Source organism: Lacerta agilis, chromosome 7, assembly GCF_009819535.1.
Source record: "Lacerta agilis isolate rLacAgi1 chromosome 7, rLacAgi1.pri, whole genome shotgun sequence".
NCBI classification, from domain to species: Eukaryota; Metazoa; Chordata; class Lepidosauria; order Squamata; family Lacertidae; genus Lacerta; species Lacerta agilis.
Genome location: NC_046318.1, coordinates 65413348 through 65437400, shown reverse-complemented (window position 1 = coordinate 65437400; position 24053 = coordinate 65413348). Strand labels below are relative to the sequence as shown.

The 24053-nt window shown below is 40.8% G+C and overlaps 1 protein-coding gene across 2 annotated transcripts; it reads right to left on the bottom strand.

The window, feature by feature from the left end:
• Positions 1 to 903: 903 nt before the first annotated feature.
• Positions 904 to 24053, bottom strand: FZD6 (frizzled class receptor 6). Of its 2 annotated transcripts, none has more exons than XM_033155708.1 (7): positions 23970 to 24053; positions 22275 to 22653; positions 11918 to 12114; positions 9689 to 10706; positions 7614 to 7762; positions 4195 to 4638; positions 904 to 2792 (listed from the first exon to the last, which is right to left on the bottom strand). In XM_033155708.1, the coding sequence occupies exons 2-7, from the start codon at positions 22461 to 22463 to the stop codon at positions 2630 to 2632; spliced, it is 2160 nt and encodes a 719-aa protein (XP_033011599.1). In that variant the 5' UTR covers positions 22464 to 22653; positions 23970 to 24053; the 3' UTR covers positions 904 to 2629. The 2 variants fall into 2 exon arrangements, with proteins under 2 accessions (XP_033011599.1, XP_033011600.1); XM_033155709.1 differs by lacking the exon at positions 23970 to 24053 and adding an exon at positions 23649 to 23753.

Sequence of the window (24053 nt, the reverse complement as noted above, 5' to 3'; positions counted from 1 at the left end):
AGTTAAATTGAATGCAGAGGAAATATGATCCAGTGAAACTGCAAGTGACTTCAGCATCAAAGGGAAAATACCCAGGACAGTTTACCCAAGCCCTGCTAAGCATAATCACACCCTTTCCTTGATAAATGTGCTGCCCTTGTGCTTCAGAGCTGCACAAACATACACTCAGTATATTTATTTATTGAATTTGTATACCACCCTTCATTCAAAGATCACAGGGTGGTTCACAACATAAAAATACACACGAGAACACAAAATACGTAACAAAAACATACCAATAACCATCCCCTTTCACAAACACATTAAAAGGCCATCCATTGCATGTTAATCAGCCCAAGGCCTGGCTATAGAAAAACATTTCACCTGGTGCCTAAAGAGATGTAATGAAGGCGCCAGGCATGCCTCCCCTGGGGTGAGCATTCCATAAACAGGGAACTACAGTAGAAAAGGTCTGTTCTTGTGTTGCCACCCTCTGCACCTCTTGTGGAAGGGGCACACAAAGAAAGTCCTCAAATGTTGATCGCAGGATCCAGGTCCTTGATATGCACCCTTCTAGACAAGCAGAAAACCCCAACTGCTGCAATTCAACTGAATTTAAAGAGACAAGCTTGCTATTTCCAGTCTTCTACAGGATATCCTACCAGTTTCTTCCCAAACAAGTGAAAGCAAGCTTTGCTGTAGGACTACTGGACATTTTTTATATCACTGCCAGGTAGGGACACGGCACAGAAATCCCAAGGCCTAGTGGGTATAAGCTAAAAGCACCAGGGTTGGAAGCCATGAAAGTTGTCTGAATGGTCTTTACTGCCTTGACCCAGAATTTCTGAGCAGCCCAGGGGCTGTTTTATAGCTCTGGAATAAGTGCTATATTATGGAGAAAGCTGAAGCGATATCAGGTAGAAGCAGACAGATTTGGTTTTTGTAGATTCTACCTGTAGACTAGAATAGCAGAAAGTGCTTGTTTTAATCAGTTGATGCTTCAGAGCTGATTTATCAATAAATGATCAATAAAGGGACTCAGAAATCACAAAAAACAGATGTTTAAAATGCAAAGATCAGGACTGAATGACTTCTAGCAAAGTAACACACAGTTCTCCCATTTTCCAAGCTAATAGAAAACATAAAAAAAAATATTTATAGAAGGTTACAGCTTAGATCCCCAAACTACAAAAGGCTAGGAAATTAGCTTCATAGTTACTGTGGTCTATATGTTGTCTCAAAGGTCTATTCTGATATGGGGGAAAGAAAGGGAAGGGAAGGGAATGGGGTTCAATGCCCAATTTATGCAGAATCTCACTTTATAAAATGCAAGCTACTATTAGATTGTGCTCAAGCCTCAGTTTTGAAAGGTACCACCCTGAGTAGAAATACTGAGGTTAAGTAAATTCCCAGGTTATTGCCTGTAATATCTGAACAGTGGTTGGCTTCACCACTTCCCACCTTACCTTACTTGAGCATAACAACAATAATAATGAAGGGTAGGAGAGAGGTATATAACAAAGCATCCTGTCATGTAAGAGAAACAATTGATCTGTGCTATACTTGTATAAAAGTAGCTACTTTCAAAACTGGTTTTGATTCAAGAATCCCTTTCCATTTCAGTGTTTAGACCATAACATAAAATATTACTAATGGCTCAAAAATTATGAGCCATTGCACTTAAGATTTTTTTTTTTTTTTTTACAAAAATAGCTTGTCTACTAGGCCCAATACAAATGCCTGCACAGAAGCATCTGCACCAGTGACCACCCAGTATTTTTACAATACAGTTGTAGTTCATAAAGACAGTTGCACAGCTTTGGCAGAGGCAAAAGCAGGGTCCCTATTACGTTTCTCAGCAGCATCCCATGGGCTGTTGGACCACAGAAATCAGAAGTGGATGTACATGTGTACTTGCCAGATGGGATAATAAGAAAGGCGCATTTGAGAAATCCCCATTTCACAAAAGAACCCCTCCGCCCCAAAATAAGACAAATGAAAAATTCAACCCTGCCGAAAACCAAAATAGGGAGATACCTTGGTAAGTGCCAAGGGGGCTTCTGAGGGAGATGTAGTATCCACTGGCATCACACTGGAGAACTTAGGCTAAGGGATTCTCTGGCCTGCAGGTCAGAGCTGGCTGATAAGAGCAGCAAAGGCAGACACTGGGCTATGCTTCAGCCACAAGTGCTCAAGTCACTGCTTGTACTTTGCAGCTTAAGCCGATTCTCCAAGAATGGGACCGTGCTGTTATTCTCACATGGTGCATCAGTTTCCCCCTGCCCCTGTGTGACCCACCTATTTATGATACAGTAAATAGCACTGCTAGAAGGAGGGGGTAGTTTATAACACAGCTCAAGATACCTTCCATCTCCACTACTGCAATGCAGTTTGACATAAAGGTTATAAAAAGCAGTACTTACTTATTCATCATCTCTTTCACATCAAACTTACTGCTAGCTAGGACATGTCCAAAGTTTGAAGAGGAAGCTGTTGCTAGGCCCCTCACAATGCAATTTTAGGTTTACCTGAAGTGTGACCAAGGAGGATATGGTGGCACCTCCTTGCAAAGCAGAGCGCAACAGTCATTTCCAGTGTAACACAGATTCCATCCATGAGCTGAAATGACTCACGTAGCAATTCCGCCTTTTTAAGCATTTGAACTATGACCAGACTCCTGAGCTTTCCTTGAATCTGAAGAGGAATGGGCAAACAAGACTGACCCCTTGGGACTGCCTGGCTGGGAAACATCAAGGTGCGGATGACCAACTTGGAGGGGAAGGGATTCAATTAGATCACTTCTAGGAGTTGTCCTGTTATATGCATACAAAAGACAGAAAGAAAAGACATTCGACATTGAAACAGATGATAAACTAAACACAATCTTTTTTAAAACACAAGAAGTACTATGAACTACTCGGAGAATGATATTACTAGGTGACCTATATAATCGCTGTAAATTAGGGATGGGGATTGTATGGACTTCTAGTTGCTGGTGTACTAAAACTCCCACCACCCCTAACCATTGGACATGTTGGGTGCGGCTGATAGGAGATGCAGTCCAGCAACATCTGAAGGGCCACAGTTTCCCCATTCCTGCTGCAAACAAAACAAACACTCAAGTTTAAAAAATGGGTCACATACTTGACAGGAATTGATTATTAGACAAGCAGTTTTCAACTAAAGTTTTTGGGTAGCAGGATGGAAAAAGCCTTTAGTAGAAAAGCTGCTATCACTCAGAACTAACAACATGGGCTACATTTGTCTTTGAATCAGGCATCAGGATCAGTGTTAGAAATTGAGATATGAAAGCTAAGAGCTAAATGGCACCTTAAACCTAGGTTATGGGAGTAACAATGGAATGTTCTATTTTAAAAAAGTGTGCCTACACAAAATATAAAGCAGAAAATGAATGAACTGCAGCTAAAATATTCTGTTCATTTTTCACATGGTTTAGTCCTTCCACTGCCCACCTCCCTAATATTCTTCAGAGGGTCTCTTCTCTAGTCTTCAGAGAGGGGGGAGGGGGAGGCAGAAAAAGGTCCTCCTTTCCTTCCATTCTGCAGTTTTAATCTGAAATCTTAGGCACAGTACTGCACCCAGAGCTCAGAAACTGCTTGCACTAATGAAATTCCCTGTCACATAATGTGCCTAGAACAATGGGAGTTTCAAACACTGATTGAATTTTTACAATATTTATGCTGTTTTGTGGGAGTTGAGTCTTTTTATAGATGCATAACTGAAATGTAAGGACACTGAACCACCTTGTGCAAACCTAAGTCAGGTCTCCCAGATCCAATCCAACAGGAGTGCACAGGCTCCCACACTGGTTCAGAGTCTTTGTCGTAGCAATTCATCCAACTGGGCCCTTGATTTTCTCCTGAACTGCTTAGAGGTCTCACTGCTAGTATCTTCTACTTTGGCTTGTCTCCTCTTAAATTCTAGCCAAGTATCTGAACAATTACACCTTGCATTCTATATTCAGGTGTTTAGAGGTGTGTGTGTCTAAGACAATGTAGCTACCTTTGCTTATTGTTTTAGGTGCCCCCTCCAGTGCAGATGCTGCAGCTCCATGGGATAAAAAGCTTTGTTTGCAAGATTTATTTTTCATTTCCTGCTATTTTAAAGTAAAATGCAGTATTTTTCTCTTCTGATGGTAGTAACAACTAGCATGCAATAGTTAAAAACACATAAAATTAAGGGAAAGGCAAATACCTTCCTTCGACCATTCTTTTCATGCTTTCAGATAAGCTGGCAATATCCTGTGTGTTGTCTGCCTTCCCTCTCTTTTCTAGCTGTTCCAAAGCCACTTTAGGGCTAGGTAACATGTGCAGTGCACTTTGTTCGCTGCGGGCAAGGTCTTCCTCTTTCACTTTCTGGCTGGCCGTTCCATCTGCTTCCATCTCTCTCTCAGATGTTTCAGGACAGCTTTTGATCTCAGTGAATGTGTCTTGGCTTAAGTAATCATGGTTTGCAATGGCCATGGCAGAAGTTCCGTGATTGGTTGAGACAGCTGTGCTGGTCCCCATTGACTTTGAAATCACCTTCAGTTTGTGAGAGCTGGATTTGTAGTGCTTCTTTTTGTGCTTTGCTTTAGAGTTGTGCTTCAAGAAAAATTCACATGACTCTTGCAATACTCTTCGGCTTTCACTGATTGGACTGATTGGGAGAAGACAATACATGGTGATTACAACCCTCCTCCATAACTATTTAGATGTGCTAATTGCATTCAGATGTGCAAACCCTTATCTTGCTGAAGTCAATGTCAAAACTACCAATTTTAAGATGTGACAGACTGCTCTCTAAACTCATTTTTTACTTTCTTTCATATAATTCTAGAGCTGGAAGGGACCCAATGGATCATCTAGTCCAACCCTCTGCAATGCAGGAATTACAGCTAAAGAATCCCTGCCAGATGAACATTCAGCCTCTGTTTTAAAATCTCCAATAAAGGAGAGCCCACCACCTTCTATGGTAGACTGTTCCATTGTCAAACACCTCTTACTGTCAGAAAGGTATTCTTAATGTTTAATCAGAATCTCCTTTCTGGTAATTTGAATCCATTAGTTTGGGTCCTACCTACCCTCTAGAGCAGGAGAAAACAAGCTTGCTCCATCATCCATGTGACTCCCTTCAGATATTTCAAGCTGGCTATCATATAATCTCTGCTTTGTACAGACTAAACATATCTAACTTCCTCAACTGCTTCTTATAAGGATTGGTTTCCAGACCTTTTATCACCTTAGTAGCCTTCCCTCTGCACATGTTCCAGCTTGTCAAAATGCATCTTAAAACTGTGATGCCCAGAACTGGACATAGTAGTCCAAGCTGTGGTCTGACGACCAAGGCAGAACAGAGCGGTAACGATTATTTCCCTTGATCTGGACACTATCTTTCTGTTGATGCAGTCTAGAATCGCATTAGCTTTTTTTGCTGCTGCATCACACTGTTGACTCATGTTGATCTTCTGGTCTACTAAGACCCCTAGGTCCTTCTCACATGTACTGGTATCAAAGATCATGCTACAGTCATTTTAAGAGCTACTGCATTTTTTCAAATGTTTTCATTACAGGAAGGGACGTGAGAGTGTATGATTTGCTCCAGGACATTGAACAAGTTAACTGCCAAGTTGGCACCACAGGCCCATGTTCAATATTCTATGCAAGTAGCATCTGAACCACAATCCTGCAAGTACAAGAAACTTAGTTCTCCCTTAATTCTTACTTACTCAGCCACGCTCTTGGTACAGAAAACACACAACTTTATCAGACACTAGATCTGTTGGGAAGTTTTCTCCACCTGTATTTTATCTTTATCAATGTCTTCATTACTTTGCCCTTCAATAACTTCCCTAGTGAATCAAATGAAAGATCCACCTGGTTCTATACCATGTTACTTACAGAGGCATGCAGATATTTTTATTTATTTTATTTATTGAATTTATATACAGCCCCATACCCGGAGGTCTCAGGGCGGTTCACAGAACCTGTGAGAAGCTCAGAAGAGGGACATCGGGGCAACAGGCTCCCTAGCAACTAGTATTCAAAACAATATGATCGTGATTAACATGCTCCCATTATCCCTAGCTAGCAGGACCAGTGGTCAGGGATGATAGGAATTGTAGTCCAAAAACAGCTGGAGACCCAAGTTTGGGAAACCCTGCTCTACACTTTTGGCCCACTCTGCTCCTTAGTTTTCACTCTTATTGCCAGCCATCACCACAGAATCCCAAGTTGCCCGAAACTGGCTTTTCAATTTCCTCACAGAATCTGTATCATTTGTCAAAATTGTAGCCATTAATGCATTGAACTATTGGAATATTCATCAAATCACAGCAACTCACTCAGTGGCCAGAAATGGTGCTCCAGGTTTCATATTACTGCATAATATGGTTGTACATGCAAGCAATAGAAGTTTTTAGTGCAAAAAAGTGCAATATTTACCTTAAAGTATCAACACTCAGGATGTGGGTAAATAAATCTGACTACCCGGGACAAACTAGCAGGGTAATAAGGGGCTGTATTTTGGTAGAGAACATCACTTTGCTAAGATACACATATGAAATAGCTATACAATAACAGAAAAAGAAGGAATATGGAAAGGAATATACATCTTCATTGTAAAGGAATGTGGGCTGAAGGAGTTGAAGATAATTGCTTGCAAACCTTGACTAAAGAAATTTAAAGAAATACAGAAATCTAAAAGCCATATTAAGAATTCAGGATGCAAAGGAGAGCAATGGAAAAAGTATTCCCAAGGAAACTTACACATAGCCTACATAAAACTGTTCAAAATATACTCCAGAAGAATTTAAACTGAATAACAGACCACTCTGTGGGAGCTTAGAGGAAATATTTTCTCAATTTCTCCTCATCCTGAGATCAATCTTCAAATAATTATGCAATGCCAAGCATCAAGAAAGACTGTATAAAAATAGGGCATAGCATTAAAACATTCATACTAATAACACAGGCTGTGAGAAAGCAGATACAAAATTTGACCAAATCAGACTCCTGCTGCTCAGGATTATACTGCTCGGCCTCTTTTGCAAAAGGAGAAAAAAATGGCCAGTTTACCAAGGAAGATTTGGTTTGGGAGGAAATTCAGCATCTGGCTAACTACAACTTTTTAAAAATCCCCCATGCGAGGGCACTTCCAGACCTTGCAGTTGGTATTACCCATAAGTTCCAATTCACCGCAGTTACAGGTAGGTAGCCAAAGAAGGTAGGTAGCTGAAGAAGTGTGCATGCACACGAAAGCTCATACCAAGAACAAACTTAGTTGGTCTCTAAGGTGCTACTGGAAGGAATTTTTTTTTTAATTTTTGTTTTAATTCATTGCAGGTTCACATGTGAGGGAGGGGGGAGGGAGGTGGCACTTAAACAATGATGACAACAGGGAGTTCCACATCAAATATGAGAGACCACATGTTTTTGGGGGTGGGGATATTTTTTTTTAACAACCTGCAATCATATGAACAAAGTCAATAAGCAACCCAAGATGCATACTCACTCTCTCTCTCTCTCTCTCTCTCTCACACACACACGCATTTTTAAAACACGCCAATTAACAGTGCCCACTAATTTTATCTTGTTGTTTTCAAAATAAATATTACCACAAAAAATGTGTCTTACTCTCTTTTGCGATTCCTGTTGAAGAAACTTGCCCATTCTGAGCAAGTCTTCTTGCTTCCTACCCAGAAAACTGGAGAGATGCCAACAATTAAAGTCATAAGGTATTTCATCAGAAACAAAATTATTTCTGGTCTTGCCAATATCTTGACCTGGAAAACAATAACCATTCATTAAAAATGCAATAGAAAAATGGTTTTCTGACCCTATACTTCAAAGTAGAAAAGGAATAGTGATGCAGGAGTTTGCAGTTTTATATCAACTAAGCTGCACTCAGGCTTAAACAGCTTTAAGAAAATGAGACTACTGTACCTATGCTACACACTTAGAATAGCTTAATCACAATATTTTGTCATCAAAACTCCAGAAAATGAAATGTTGTAAGCGTAAGCAGGGAGAATATGATGCTATGACACAGTACTGAATGGTATGATTTTAATTTATTTAGAAAATGAGACAAAAATAAGAAATAAGCCTCAGGGTAGGGAACCTTCAGTCTGTAACCAACCTTGGCCTGCCAGGTGTCCCAGTTTGGCCTGTTAGGCACTTTCTGGCAAAGCACCCACACCTGCCATATTTGTGGGGCCAGTGCCTGCATGACTTCAAAGGAACAATGGGAAGCTTAAAGTGAGCTCCCCACTGTTCTTTTGCTGGAGCAAGGTGTACTCCCCCTGCCCAGTAGTTGGTGGGGAGTGGAAGTTTGCCTTCCTCCAGGATCATGATGGAATCCTGAAGAAACTTCTTTAGAACTTGCCTGTGTTGTTAAATGTTGAAGACAGATACAGTTAAGTCACAAAAAAATGTGGCCACAGCTGTATAAAAGGGAGAAATGCATAACAAGTGTAGCTAATTCTTCTAAAGTGCTCAGTATTAACCAATTTCTTTAGTGATACTCTGTACAGTAACACAGTTGTGTCATCTGAGTACACAGGAAAGACGATGGAACTGATGGGCTGAAGTTAATTAGAGGTGGCAGGATTTTCAGAGTGCCTTGGAGGTATGTACCAGTGTCTTTTCTGCTGTTCGCTGCAAAATTAATCCACTCTTGTGAAGAACAGGCTCAAAAAAGGGCAATGATATTTAACTCAAGTGCTAACTTGTCTGTCTTACCTAGCGCTCAGATTTTTATTTTGTATAGCTTGGCTAATTCAGGTCTCTCCATTACCACCCTGGCCTATTTTTATTAGCTTGATCATTAACTAGCTGATGCCAGAAATATTATTTTGAGTAAATAGTTATTTTAAAAAGCTTGAACCAAGCTGAATGTAATAAACTAAAAGTAATACCACTAAAAAGGAAATGCTCCACTATAAGTATTTTTGCTTAAATAATCCTTATATTGGAATAAATGCAGTATGCATCTAGGTTAGGATAGTCAAAGTGGTCCCTCTTGATGTTGGGGACTACAGCTTCCATAATCCCTATTGGGCTGTGCTGCCTGGGGCTGATGGAAGTTCACATCTGGAGGGAACTACATAAGCAGCCAAAATGAATTAACATTTTCCTAGTTATAACTAGATCAGAGGTTGCTATCTACAAGTATTAACTTCTGTTTCCATTTTTTGGTGACTTAAAACCTCACTTTTATATGCAATGTAGATAACTTTCCCATCTATTTTAGTGGAAAGAAAAGCATGTTTTAAGCAACAATATTAAAAATGACTCTTATCTTCAATAGGAACAGATGGGTATAAAATCTGAAGGATTATTGTCTAGCAGCATATTAGTTTTGCTGTTGTTTTTAGACGGTCTTTTTTAATTTTCTTCTTAGAAAATCATAGCTAGAAGTCACTAACATCTTCAAGGAGGGTTCTAAAGAGAAATTTATTCCATTGCTTTGTACTCAAAGAGTTTATACTTTCTAGGACAATACTAATCGAAGGAAGACTGGATTCCACATGGAACACTAGGGTAGGACCACTCAGAGGCTTTAGTGGCACTGAAGAACAATAGACAAAGCAGTATCACAATTGTTGCTGCAATCAAATCCCCAGCATTGCATACATGTGCAGCAGCAGTAACAGATACCAATATTCTTAATTATTGAGATATAAATTGTGCAAGTATTTCACACTTACCTGATAAGGGCAAGGTATATGGAACTTAACACAATGGTCATAAACCCAAGTGGTTTCCCAGATCTTCCTGTACACCTGCTCGTAGATATAACATCCCAAGAGCATCACTAAAGGTACTAGGTATAAGCCACTGAAGACACCGATTCGAATCATGAATTTCTTTAGCTTTTCTTGATTCCTGCCATCATTCTGTATAACTTGCCGCACATGATTTAGAGAAATTATGCCTGCTAAGAGGAGAGACAATCCAACAAAGACACAAAGGCACAAAGGCAAAAGGACAAAGTATCTGGAAGCATCCAGGTCATAGAGGCCAACAAAACAAACACCGCTGATGTTGTCACCTTCCACTTTGTTCATGGCAAGCAGCATAATGGTGAGAAAGCCGGGCATGCCCCAGGCAATTGCATGGAACCACATTGCCTTTTGCTCAATAGCTTCACAGCTCCACTTTCGTCCGGCAGCTAGGAACCAAGTGACTGTGAGGATCACCCACCACACAGTTCCAGCCATGGTGAAAAAATACAGAGCCATAAAAACAATTGTGCAGGCTTTGTTCTGAGAACCAAGAACAACCGTCTCTCCAAGTTGCAGTTTTTCATCTACCTTATTACAGGCAGTTCTGTTTCCCAGGACAAACCCAAGGAAGTATACCAGAGACACTATGCTGTAACAAACAGAATAATATATTATTGGCCTCTCTGGGTATCTGAACCGCTTAACATCAATCAAAAACGTTAGGAATGTGAACAGTGTCGCGCAAAGGCAAAAAATTGAAACAATCCCAATGAAGCTTTTGGCGACGTCTAGCTCATGATTATTGAAGTACATGTTGGGACAGGGGGGTGCACACTGATCAATTCCCAAAAACTTGTAGCCTTGGCCACCGGAGGTCTGCAGATGACGTGGACACCAAAATCCATAATCCCTTCTGGGCTGTCCTGGAGTCTTCTTAGTGTCATGGGACTTTGTAGTAAGAGAAGGAGTGACAGCAGCAGTTTCATCACAATCCTCCAACCTAGAAAAGAAAGAGAGAAAATGCAGAGGGACCACTCAGTGCTATTTGCCTAGAGGCTCAGAGCACATACTTCAGATGCTTGGTTATCAAACTAGAATGGGACTGGGATTGCAAAGAATAAAAATCGATTTTTTTATAGGAAACGTAACCCCAATTACAGGGGTGAGGAGCTTCCAGCTTGCGGGCCAGGGGCTCCAAGATTGCACAGGCAAGGCAGTAGGATTTAGTCACTGTCTGCCAATTTGTCAGGGATTAAAGCCCTGGAGAAAAGTGCCCTTTGAAGCAGTGCATGCCCACAGATCTGAGTGAGCAGGGAGGTACATATGAGAGCAAAAGCTTGTCTATGCAGACCCCAGACCCGGTAGGTTTTTTAAGAGTTTTCATTAGCACATTGTACAGGGCCTAGAAGCTAACAGAAAGCCAGTATAGGTATGCTAAAATAGCTGTGGCCTATGCCAGTCAAGAGGCAACCCACAGCATTCTTCCAACCATCTTTCAAGGCAGCTCCAGGAAGAGTGAACTGCAGTAGTCATTCTAAGAGTTTTCCAACTGAGCTACCAAGGCATGACTGGCCACTGCTTCCATTGCTTTATATGTTGTATAACACATCGATTTTTTTAAAGTATTAAAGCTATTTATAAATGCTTTTAAAATAAAGTGCACATGTTGTCCTTTATAGGAGATATCATATTATGTGCTTTATGACCATGGCAGAAGAAAAGGCAACAATAAAGTTCTCCTTCCAAAGTGCTTCATCTCTGAGGAGATGGGGGCTCAAGGTATGAGTTTTTCCTAATTCTTCAGAGTCTTCCTCACCTCAACTGCTGTTTGCCAACTACCATGCATGCTAGTCCTGTAATGATCTCTGCTTCCTATATGGATGAGCAAGAATCTGAAGCACTAAAGGGCTTGTACAGAAGAGAACGGAAAAGTTGAACAGTCTAGGTTGAAATATATATGCAAAGCAGATTTGCTTATTCACTTCATCAGACACAGTATACACTTGGTCCAAGCACATGCATAAACCTGGCAGTGCTCCTCTCCCCTTGAAACAGCAGGCACACTCTTCTCATCACAAATAATCCTAGGGCGTCCAATTCACAACTGTTCCCCCCCCAAAAAAAAAGAAAAAAAGGGAATATATGGAGTAGGACTTTGTCTTAGGCCAGAGTAAAATCTGTTGAAAATAAAGAGAATGAAAAACACTGTACCTGCTGCATTCAAGTTCCTCATTCCAATTAATTCCAAAAGTGTTTATCACTTGTTTACAGTCAGAGTACACTCTTTCACAGAGACTTCGGCATGGGTGAATCACTCGCGATTGATCCAAACAGGCAGGCACAAATGCTTTGCAAAGAAATGCATGAATATCTGGTGAGCACTGGACATTCAGAAGAGGAAGGAAATCCTTTGGGAGAGGGAAAATGGTACTTTGATTAGCACATCTACAAAGAAATCAGAACAAAGCAAAGTTGGCTCTAATCAATGTAGCCTGCATTGTTTCTTGTAAAACTGACACTGTCTTGTTACAGAATTTGAGTTACAAAAGATTAATAAGTCATGAGATTTCAGAAGTGGAACAAGTGTTTAAATGGAGGTTGAGGACACTCCAGCTCATCTTCTTTCATCTGCCTTTGCCAATAGCCATGTTTCACATTTTCCCATCTCTCCTACTGCTGCTGTTGCCCTGCATAGGGAAACATAGTCTTCAAGGCAATGCCAGATTCCTAGAGCATCTTGCTGAGCAGAGGAAAGGTATTTTTGGAAGTATACTGTATAAAAAACTGGAGTGTGCACTGAATTGAAAGATGTGACTACAAAACATTGAATTTGGAAATTTGCATCTTGCAATATCTTTCCAGTTAGATTCATGCAACTCCCATGTATCTTTAACTTGGTCAACATAAAACTTTTTAAAGCATCAGGAAACAGTTGGCTCCAGAGGGAACCACAGAAGCAACAGCTACTAAAAGCCCATAGACCGTGCAAGATTTCTGGAATTTAATTTTGACAGAAACGATCAACATTACTAAACAAACTATTGTCTCTTGTCCAAAATTAACGTTACTGAATATTTTTGATGAAACCAATGTAAATATATTGTCAAATGGTCTTATACGTGATCTTGGCAGCATGAACAGTAATTGCAACTCAATGTAAAACAGCCTAAAATCTTACACTGGGTGCTTTGTACCACTCACCACTGGAATATATGTATAGTGGGGTAAAACCATGCATAATTTGAGATTTCAACGAGGACTATAACCTCCAGACACTTTTTATATGATTTAGCATATAAGAACCATCATTTCCAAGACAAACCTCTTCCAAGACAAGCTTGGTAAATCTAGAACTATACTTGATAATCTGATAACTTTGATAGTCTTTATCTGGACTTTGTTATTAACCCATGAGCAACTATACTCATTCTACGTGCCTATTTTATAGTTTTGTTTTTCATCTTTTAATTTTCATCTGTTGTTATAATTGTTCTCTTTGCTATATATCATGGGTAGGCAACCTAAGGCCCGGTGGCCGGATGCGGCCCAATCGACTTCTCAATCCGGCCCGTGGACGGTCCAGGAATCAGCATGTTTTTACATGGGTAGCATGTGTCCTTTTATTTAAAATTTATCTCTGGGTTATTTGTGGGGCATAGGAATTCGTTCACCCCCCCCATGCAGTCTGCCCCCCCACAAGGTCTGAGGGACAGTGGACTGGCCCACAGCTGAAAAAGGTTGCTGACCCCTGCTATATATACATTATAAAATGAAATAATAAAAAACTTGACCAAAAAAGCAAGCCCACAGAGCAAGAAATTCAGCACCAAAAGGCTTTTGAGAGTTTCATGCTATAGGCATATATAGACTCTTTGTTTAAGGAATATATGCACAGAATAACTTCATCTGTTCATTTTATTTATTTCATAAAATTTATGCACTGCTTGACTGTAAAAAAATAAAAACCAAAACCCTCAAAGTAGTTTACAACCCTACTTTAACACATACGAAACTTAAAATACTAAAACAGATTAAAATTACTTCACCTTACGAAGCATCTGTGTAGGCTTGTTTAAACAAGACTGTTTTTAGCAGGCATCAAATGAAAGTTAATGAATCCCTGGTTGTGGGTGGGGAGATAACAAGAAATAAGTGTATATGTATTTATACACACACAACCACACCTGTCAGCAACGGTTGGATGAAGAAATGTAGCTGCTGCCACTGTAATAAATTCCAGGTTTCTACTGTGAACCCTATAGTATTAGTCACATCATATTTTGTTTCTTGTATCCATGTTACATGTTTAGTTAAATATCCAGAGCCCTATTGCTCATTTTGCATTCGATAATTTCCTTCTGCTAGTTGTTAAATGTGACAGATTATGCTTTCCAAAGTACCAGGTTCTATACTTACCTAAATGAAATAATTTTATTTTGCTTATTATATTCAATAGCCATCTGGAAGATATATAAATAGACATATTTTCCCTTTACTGTTCATATACATTAAATAGGCCAACTGGAAACTTTCCATAAACGTGGGAAGTCCACGTTTCCCAACAATCACCAACAACAAGAGCAGAGGAAAACACATTCTCTAGTTGAATTGTTAGCATGGAGAGGGTGGTAGAATGCATAATAACTGAGATCATTCTTCTGCAGGAAATTAAGAATTTTTTCTTAAACATTTAAAGAGGGTTTTGTCTCTCAGAGTCTGGGGAAATTCAGTGTTCAAATTACTGCTCACTGAAGGAAAGAGGAGAGAATGGGAATATGTAGATTATGGCCTGCTCCCAATTTCTCCCAAGTACAATCCTAGGAGAAAAGTATATGACTGAATGGAAGAGTATACGTATACTTTTTTTCAGAGTTTCTTGATAACAGAATCCATCATGGAATGCAGAGAAGCCAACTTCATTTTGAGGAAGATGGGGGAGCATACATGTATTCTCAGGTATAAATGTTTAAACCACACTGCGCTGCAGACTGTACACTGTGCAGCAGCAAGACCTGAGGCAATCAATAATCATTGCAATAAATTAATTTAGGCTCCAGTCTGAACCCCCCCCCCTTACCTTAGGAGAAAGAAACAAAGAAACCATGGGTTTTCTTTTCCCCAGTAGTCCTTGGTGCTACTGAAAATCTAGTTTTGTACCTAAAAAAGTTTATCTAAGTCCACAAACATGCTGAAGACCACCCAAAGAGCTTCATGTGTATGTATGGATTTGAATCCAAACTTCTCCTGGATAAAACCAGCAAATTATCCCCTACATTTACACCACACTATCAGGATCAAGATGATGTAATTATTGCAGCTTTCAACATTTATACACCGCATATTCACAGATGCAACTGCCTTGTGATGTTAGAACTGTGAAGGTGTTTCTCTGGGTTTAATGCAAGTGAAATCAGTTGAAAGGTTCCAATCAAATGCCAGGGAGGCCATACGAGTGACAGACAAAGCAATTACTTGCCTTAGGCTAAACTCCATTAAAGTTTCATTGTCAAACCATAGTTTTGTAACTGAACATTCAGGAGCGTTCTTCCCGTCCCCTTTTGGCTCTCACCCTCTCTAGGTCAGCACCTCAAGTCCATGTCCCTGGTTACAAGCCAACTATGATTAGTGGTAATGCAATCATGCCAGTTAGATGTAACACTGACCACAATTAAAGCTAATTAGGAAGGGCGAAGGAAGAGGAGTAGGCAAGCCTATGGAGTGTTCATCATTACCAAACCACAGTCTGGCAACTGGGCACCAAACCATACCAATGAGTCACCAGCAAAATTACTGGATCCAAGACAGCAGCATGGGGTTTTGGGTGGAATAAAAGATATGACAGTCTTCTTACATCAGCCACTGCAACTAGGAAGTTGTGCACACAGGCACTGCGCACACCAAGGCCGCCCCTAGTGTCCATAAGAGGACCTTGACACCTCCCAATCTTGCAACAGCAGTATCCCTACCCTCCTGCTGAAATTAGGCTTCAAAACCCCATCTGTGGCAGCCCATAGAAGGCTTTTTCAAGCCTAAGTGCTTTGGCTGGGGTGACAAGTGGTGTTTGACAGCAAGGAGAGAATAACCCTTCCCAGCTGTGACCCATAAAAAATGCTCCCTATGCTACAATTGCTGTGGCGTAGAGGAGGGGTGATCTTCCTGTCAACTGCAGCTGGGGGGAAAGTTGAACAATGTGGCCTTGGAACTTCCCTCCCTATCTGCATTCTCCAGAAATATCACACTCATCCTTAATTAGGCTGGGGGGTGGGGTGGGAATTAACACTTTTCAAGCCTAGCTGCTTGGCTGAGGGAGAGTGTGTGTGCGCAGATGCATCACATGTGTGCAAACATATGTATGCATGTAAGTGTGTCTGTACTCCATGCATATGCATGGATAGGAGGGGATAATCTCTTGGCTAGGCAGCTAGTGCAACTTTCAATTCTTACAAAGGGTGAGATGAAGTGTGACTGGTGCCCACAACCTTTTCTCAGAACAAGTCTACCTGCACCCACAGGCCCAAAAGGGTTAGCAACCCCTGGTCTAATGTATTAAAGTTAAAACACTGGACTTGGAAGCTACACACATTCAGTAATACAAGTCACATTTGTGTGAACTGGAAGCGCAGCATCATTCACTTTCTCCAAAAGGAAAGAATGATGTTTAAAAATAGCTTTTCTCTCAATCAAATGTATTATCCCTTTCTAACCTATATACCGGTACGTATATGCATTACTTCACATAAAGCAAACCTGACTTCCAAGCTAGCTTTTCAAACCTCTATAACAGGGATCAGCAAACTTTTTCAGCAGGGGGCCGGTCCACTGTCCCTCAGACCTTGTGGGGGGCCGGACTATATTTTGAAAAAAAATATGAACGAATTCCTATGCCCCACAAATAACCCAGAGGTGCATTTTAAATAAAAGCACACATTCTACTCATGTAAAAACACCAGGCAGGCCCCACAAATAACCAAGAGATGCATTTTAAATAAAAGGACACATTCTACTCATGTAAAAACACGCTGATTCGCGGAACGTCCGCGGGCCGGATTTAGAAGGCAATTGGGCCGCATCCGGCCCCCGGGCCTTAGTTTGGGCACCCCTGCTCTATAACTAAAGTTAGGGGACTAATCATTCTGCTTTGCAATTCAACTTCCTAGTAAGCATGTAACACATTACCTAATTAAATTGTTTGTTAAGCAACTGTGACAGTACTGCCCATATAGACCGTTAGTTATAGTTTAAATTTAATGGACTGTGTCCCAAGCGAAGTTTCAAGATCCAAAGCAGCTGGAGCGCTCGACTTTGACCAGGGAGAGCTGAGTCCATATCCCCGCTAAGATTGAAGAGAGTGCAACTTTGGGCAGTCAGAAGTTTCTTGCACGGTTGGGATAACTCCATGCATACAATGAATACTGGGAACATTTAGAATTTTGACAAGAGTGTTGCATTCTCCAACCCCACTGGTTCCTTCTCTCACCCACCACCCTTATACAGAAAGAAAAAGTACGCCTCAACATGGAAAAAGTATCTCTCAACATGGAAGTGGCAACTTCTGAGCTAAAGAAATAGAACAGTATGCCATAGGATTTTAGCTGGGTCATAACTGGTTTGCATTTTTATCTATGATTTTAAAACAAGGCCTTTATTTGCCACTGTGGCTATTAAACTATGTCCATGACATGAATTATAGCTTTATAATCCCAAAGCAGCTTGTATTAGAACTGACAATTGAATGGGAGTTGTTGTTTTCCTGGAAAATAAAATTATTAGGTTCTCTTTTTTGGTAAGGAAATTATGTAAAAGATTGATAAAAAATTAATACCAAAGATTTCCTGGAATAGCATATATATTTAAAATCCATAATATTTTCACCTTCTCAACAAATCCGAGCAGAAGATCTCATTCCCAGACTGGGAACTATTGTTGAGAAATGTGACTCACACAAGGCTGCCCATCAGCTACTTTCCATACCCAGAACTACAGAACTAATTTTTAAAAATTCATCTCCATAATTAAGATTCAGTTATGCAAAGCAGACAGCAATGTTCAGTTGCTACATTAAAATGCATTTGCAGTTATCTTAACAAACTGATGGGATAGCAAATCAATCCTTACCTTCAAGTGATAATTTGTTCTCCCTACTTGCAACTAAGTTAGAAATTTATTTGGTCAGAGAGAACTGCTAAGTACAGATTTATGAGTAACTGAGGAGAGTCACTCGGGTGTGAGTTATGAGGCAACATTAGCAGTTGTTTTAGTGTTTATAATACTCATGGTCACGGCTCTGAACACTGACTTCCAAGTAGGAACTTAGATATAAACCATTTTCAAAGCTTATTTTTTTATTTTTCTTGAGAAGTATCCTGAGATGCATCCAGAAAAAACAACCCCCAAAAGGTTCAAGAAGTCATTTTTTTCCGCCATACAGGCTGCTTGTACTAGCAGCTTATCCTACTATAATACAGGGATGAGGAAACTTTCAGTCAGAAAAGCAGCCCCTCACATTTCATCACCATCCTAAGGCAAAATGGGAATTGCTGCCGCATGCTCCACTGCCGCCCCATACCCTCTCACCACTTCTGTCACTACACCCCCACCCCCACCCCCCACTGCCAGAGCAATTCCACAAAGTGTTGCTGCTTGTCTTCGCTGCCCAGGAACAGGGAAGACAAGGTGCAACACTGCATGCTGGAATGCCTCCCTCTCACAGGCAAGAGGGGAGGGTATTCTGGTGATGGTGGAATCAGTGGAATGGGCGAAACACTGCCTCTTGAGCTTCTGCCACCTGAAGTGGGCACTTCATCCCACCTCACGAGCAGGCTGGCTTTGGTCGGAGGGCTGCATTCCCTTCTGGGAAACCTTCCAGGGTCACAGGCAAAAGTGGGCAAAGCAATGGATAATGAATATTATATTTGTACAGTAAACTAATTCCTACATACCCCTCTCTATCTTCTATTCAGGCAAGCAAGAAACACTATCAGAGCTCAAGGACACATTCCAGTCAGGAACAAACACTCAAAGGAAGGAGCAAAGCAGAGCCAATAACTGAGCTATTAGTCACAACTAAAAGTGGACTGCATTGATTCGGGGTGAAGCAGTTTCATCACCAGTATGCTGATGCCACTGAGCTATTACAACAATATAAAAAACTGGCCCAGGTTGAAGACTGCTTAAATGTATGACAATCTAGCCTGACCGAAAGCATGATGCAAAGTTAACCTGTGTGAAACAAAGAGGCATTATAGAAATGGTTTTTGAGGAATATCAGGATAGCAATTTCACAGTAGCACTGCATGGTGCAGAGAATTATCTTTATGGATCAGAACAGCTTAAACCTATTATTTCAGTTCTCAACTCTTTTACTTGTTTAATTTTTCCTTTCTTCATGTTTCCATCATGTGCTCTCTCTGTATGTGTTGGCCTTTAAGGTGTTACAAGACTTTTCGTTGTTTTCTCAAATAGTGGCAGGTGGATACCCTGGAAAAGCTCACAAGCAGAGCATGATGACAATGGCTAAAGACATGAAGACTTTAAAGGATGAGCCATCATCATCATCATCATGCTATTGTCACTATAGTTACCATTTTCTGTACCTTTTCAAGTTCTTTCTTTTTTTTAGGACTACACAAAAGTTGCACAAAGTATTCTAAAGTGGGTACACTATATTTTTATATTGCTGTACTTGCTGCTGCTTTCAAATCCTCTCCCTAATAATTCCAACCGAAAGCATACAAAGTTTTCTAAAAGCGGGTACATACACCATAGATATATATAATAGCATTACAAGGTTTCAATGTTTTCTGCTTTTTTTCAAAACTCCCTTTCAACAGTTCCATCACTGAACTTTACTTTTATCACTCAAAACTTTTTACTATGACCCTGAGGTCTCTCTCCTTACACAGCCTGTTTAGACTTCCATCTAGCACGTGTTTTGTTTTTGTCTCAATATTACATTACTTAGCATTTTGTAGATCTGATATATACTCATATATAGAGCTAAAAGTCTGTCTACTTATTAGTGTTTTAGTCTTGTTTTACAGCACAGTCCCATGCAAGCTTACTCGGAAGCAAGTGCCACCAGCTTCAATAGGATGTGCTCTAAGAAACTGTGCTTAGAACTGCAGCCTTAGAAGATAAAGCCTTTAGAACACTGAATGTGAATCAAGTTTTATTCTCCACTCATGTACTGACTTGCCACAGTTATATTACAAGAGAATAAGGAATGCTTCTAATGCTTTCTAATTGCACAGGTACCTTAATTTTCCTGTCACAAACAAACCTCTGCTTGTGCTTAGAAATCTTTAGATATGAGAAAACACCACCAAAATATATATCACCAAAACTAGAAGCATCTGACAGAAATCAGAATAAGGATTCAACAGTACAGATGGCTGAAGGATGCACATCTTCCTTCCAGGTGAAATGGGACAGAAAGGGAAGGATCAAAATAGCAATGTGCCCCTCACTTGTGTTCTTATCACTCCAAATATCCAAAGTCTACCTGGGACTGGCACTTTAATGCTTTTGGAGAATTATTATAAATGTTAATATTTAAAATAAACACTAACACATACATATTAAAACTTCTAGGGAGAACTGGCAAACACTAAACAGCAATCTCTTCTCCTTTCCCGTTCTGTAACAGACGCTGAAGCGCAGGAAGGAGGCAGAACATTCTAGCCAGGAAACCCACAGAAACCACCCTCAACACCTCCGCCATCCACAAGCAAAGGAAAGCAGCAGCAGCTCCCACTACCTCTCTTGCTCATGGTATGGACACTGTCATAAGGAGGACTGGGCCCATGGTACTACTTGGCAAGAAGTTGCCTCTGCCAACCTGCTTACCCATCTCTCTGGGCAGTGCAGCAGAAACCTCTGGTCATGGAAGGAGCAACCACTCGCTAATCAGCACTCTCCCTGTGAATGACAGAGTGTGTGGGTCCAATTTTTGCCGCAATACTGCCCAGTAAGCAGAAGTGGCGACTGCTCCTCCAAAGAACACCAGCTGGTTTGCTGGGCCTAATTCTTCCTGCTCCAGCACCCAAAGAAAGAACACATGACCAGGTACAGGCTTCTAGAGGGAAAGGATGAGCATTCAAAAGCAACTATCACTTGCCCTATCCTTGACCCTATTGTCTCTTCATGCTCAAGCTCTCAAAGCTGGTGGAATGGTGAGGAAAATTGGGTTCATTTCTCACCACTGTACCATGCAGAGGGAGAGTGCAGGTAATCACGTGAGAGATTGCTGCTTTTTCCATTACCAACGCTCTATAGCAGCACCACCTAGAAAGGATCAGCAAACAGGCAGAGGCGCTTAAGTCAAACTATTAAAATATTTAGATCAACTAAAAAGACATCTTAGATTGCTTCAAAATTGTAATTAATGTTCACTACAATTCCTGGTAAGCATTGTATGTAGTAAGCAACACTATTAAAAAAGGTATTGCCTTCCATAACATAAAAAAAATTATTCTGACACAGCCTGCTGAAAAATATGCCTATTTTTAGAAGTACTTTTTTCTTTAGAAAAAAAATCCCATGGAATTTTTTTGCACCTACTAACAATTTATTGAGTAATTGACTCAAACTCATATGGTTACGTTTCTTTTTTTAAAAAATTAGATTACATCCCTAATTCACAGGCATGTTTGGTCAACCACACCATAGACAACTGTGAATGTCTAGTCCATGGGTAGGCAAACTAAGGCTCGGGGGCCAGATGTGGCCCAATTGCCTTCTCAATCTGGCCGGCAGACGGTCCGGGAATCAGCATGTTTTTACATTAGTAAAATGTGTGCTTTTATTTAAAATGCATCTCTGGGTTATTTGTGGGGCATAGGAATTAGTTCATTTCCTTCCCCCGCAAAAAAATAATAATAGACTGGCCCCCCACAAGGTCTGAGGGATAGTGGACTGGTCCCCTGCTGAAAAAGTTTGTTGACCCCTGGTCTAGTCTGAAGGAGTATGTTAGAGACAAGAATCAACTTCAGAGAAGCTTAACACTCCTTTCATTTAGCATAATGAACATAACTTATGTGAGTAGTTACTACACCTATGCTTTTATACCCAGTTAGGAGATCTGTGGAAGAGATGCATCTCATATTTTAGAACTTTATGGGCAGCAATGAATTTTTATGCCAACTGCATGCAGATGCCAGTGGCCTGAGGGGATACAGCACATGGTTGCCTGCTATAAACAGTCAGGAAGCTCAGATGACTAAACACTTTTAAATCTTTAATTTAAAAAGGTAATACATAAGATCTTCTATACATTTCTTCAGACAGGATGTAGGAGCTCTTTTGTAATTTTTCAGGCTCAAACCATGTAAGAATGGACCCTAAAATCTGGTCACATGCCCATACTGTTATGTTTGCACCTGCAGCTCTTTCTATGATTTTTAGGTGTTTGGTAACTATTTCAAGCCTTGTTTCAGAACACTAGGCTTTTCCTCCTGATGTGTAATATTTAACATGTCTTACCTAGAATTCTTTGTAGTGCCAGAATCATATCTGTACATATAACAGGAAAAAAATTTATAGCATATATGGTAGAAAAATAACAACTCACCCCCATTCTGGCAGCTGCAGTTTGCTGATCATAGTGCCCCATCACATTGGGAAAAAATGTCATATTGTAGGCCATTCCAGAACATCTTGGGATAGTAATGGGTTCACATGTGAATAAGCTATGCCCATGTGTCAAGTTTAAGATTAAGCTCAAGGTCAGAAGTACAAAGATACCCATCTTCCCAGGCATTTCACACTTCAGTGTAGTGCCATGATCAGCTTCTCCACAGGATATTTTGTTCACAATCAAAGTAAACACATACTCCTTTTTTAATTTCTCAGAGAATGCAATGAGATGGTAAGACTGGATTTCCTGTTTCTCTTCATATTCTCATCTGCCTGTCTCGATTACCTGAAAGATAAACTTTGCCATTTGCGCACTGTAAGGGAAAAAAGAACAGTTAACAACAGCTGTAACTGCTTCAAGATCTTTGAAATGCATTAAATAGAACTTTAAAAAGCAAAAGTTTGCACATACTTTTAGAAATAAAGTAAGCTATTATTACCCTACAGCTCCTCAAGGCAAAAGACAACTGGATTGGTCCTTGACAGCAGTGACAATCATGATAGCTCAGCTAATAATCAGTTACTATTCTGCACAGTACAAGCCTATGCATGTTCATTCAGAAATAAGTCTCACTACATTCAACAAAGATTACTTGGGATTGCAGCTACAAAGACATACTACATGTTACAAAGAACTAAACCCCACAGGGTAAATTTCTCAGGAACACCATCAGAAACTTGAAAGACACACCCCAATTTTCAAAATGTAGGTCAGTCATAACTTCTAAACATATAATTTAGACATCTTCCATATAAGCAGCAAACGTCAAAATACAAGTTTACAGGAGGGCCCTCAATACAGCCAATATATTTATAATTTACAATGTGGTTTGCAAAAGAACTGTTTGCATTGCTGCGCTGACTGAAGAGCTCTGAAACTTCTTCCCCATCGCACAGATGAACCAAAAGAGGGAAAGATGTCTACATACCAATTAAGCTGTCGGCAGACATTTCAGAGGGGAGAAAGCTCACGTTACAACGTGAATAGAGAGGTACGATCTATTCTAACAGGTATGTTTTAAGCCCGATTCCGCCCACACTCTGCAACTACCGAGGCTCTCTCCGCCTCAAAAACCAACTCCCTTCCTTCCTTTCCTCGACAATGCCTCCATAGCTTGAACAGCAGCCAGCATTACCCCTCCCTGCTTTACCACCTAGAGATGGCCTGGTAGAAAGCTCTGGAAACTCACACGCCGTTTCTTTCCGCTTGTCCTAATACAGTACAGCCATTTCACCCGGATTTTGGGGGGACTTGAAACGAGAGAGCCTACCAACACTTTGCCCTGAAAGCTCTTCGAAGTCGCCTTACCTGCCATGGAGCATTTTCCCCCAAGATGCTCAGAACGGAGAGAGGAACAGAAAACCCGGATTTAATTAAGTCCTCCAAACAAACGGCCTCTTCTTCTTCACCAACGCCGCGCTCAGCGCAGTGGAAGAAGAAGAAACTGTCTCTAACCTGCCTCCCTTCGGCTGCCCCAGATGCCAACACAAGGCGTCGTCGTTACCCCGTCCCGTCGGATCCCTCAGACAGGAAGAAATCACAGCGGAGGGGGCGGGGCGGTCAGCTGGGCGCCAAGCCACGCCCCCGTCCCCCTCACCTGAGCGGCTGGGCAGAGAGCTGGCGCCGTACCTGGCCTCGCCTCAGGGCGCCAACGGGCGTGCGGGCTCACGGGTCCTTTCGGTAACAGAATGCAGGGCCCGCCGAGACAGAGGT

Coding starts and splice junctions, on each gene's coding strand:
- FZD6 (XM_033155708.1), bottom strand. CDS start 22,463: ATGCCTGGGAAGATGGGTATCTTTGTACTTCTGACCTTGAGCTTAATC. Junction 10,707..11,917: donor GAGGAACTTGAATGCAGCAG/GTACAGTGTTTT, acceptor TTTCTTTTCTAG/GTTGGAGGATTGTGATGAAA. Junction 2,793..4,194: donor AAAAGAATGGTCGAAGGAAG/GTATTTGCCTTT, acceptor TGCATATAACAG/GACAACTCCTAGAAGTGATC.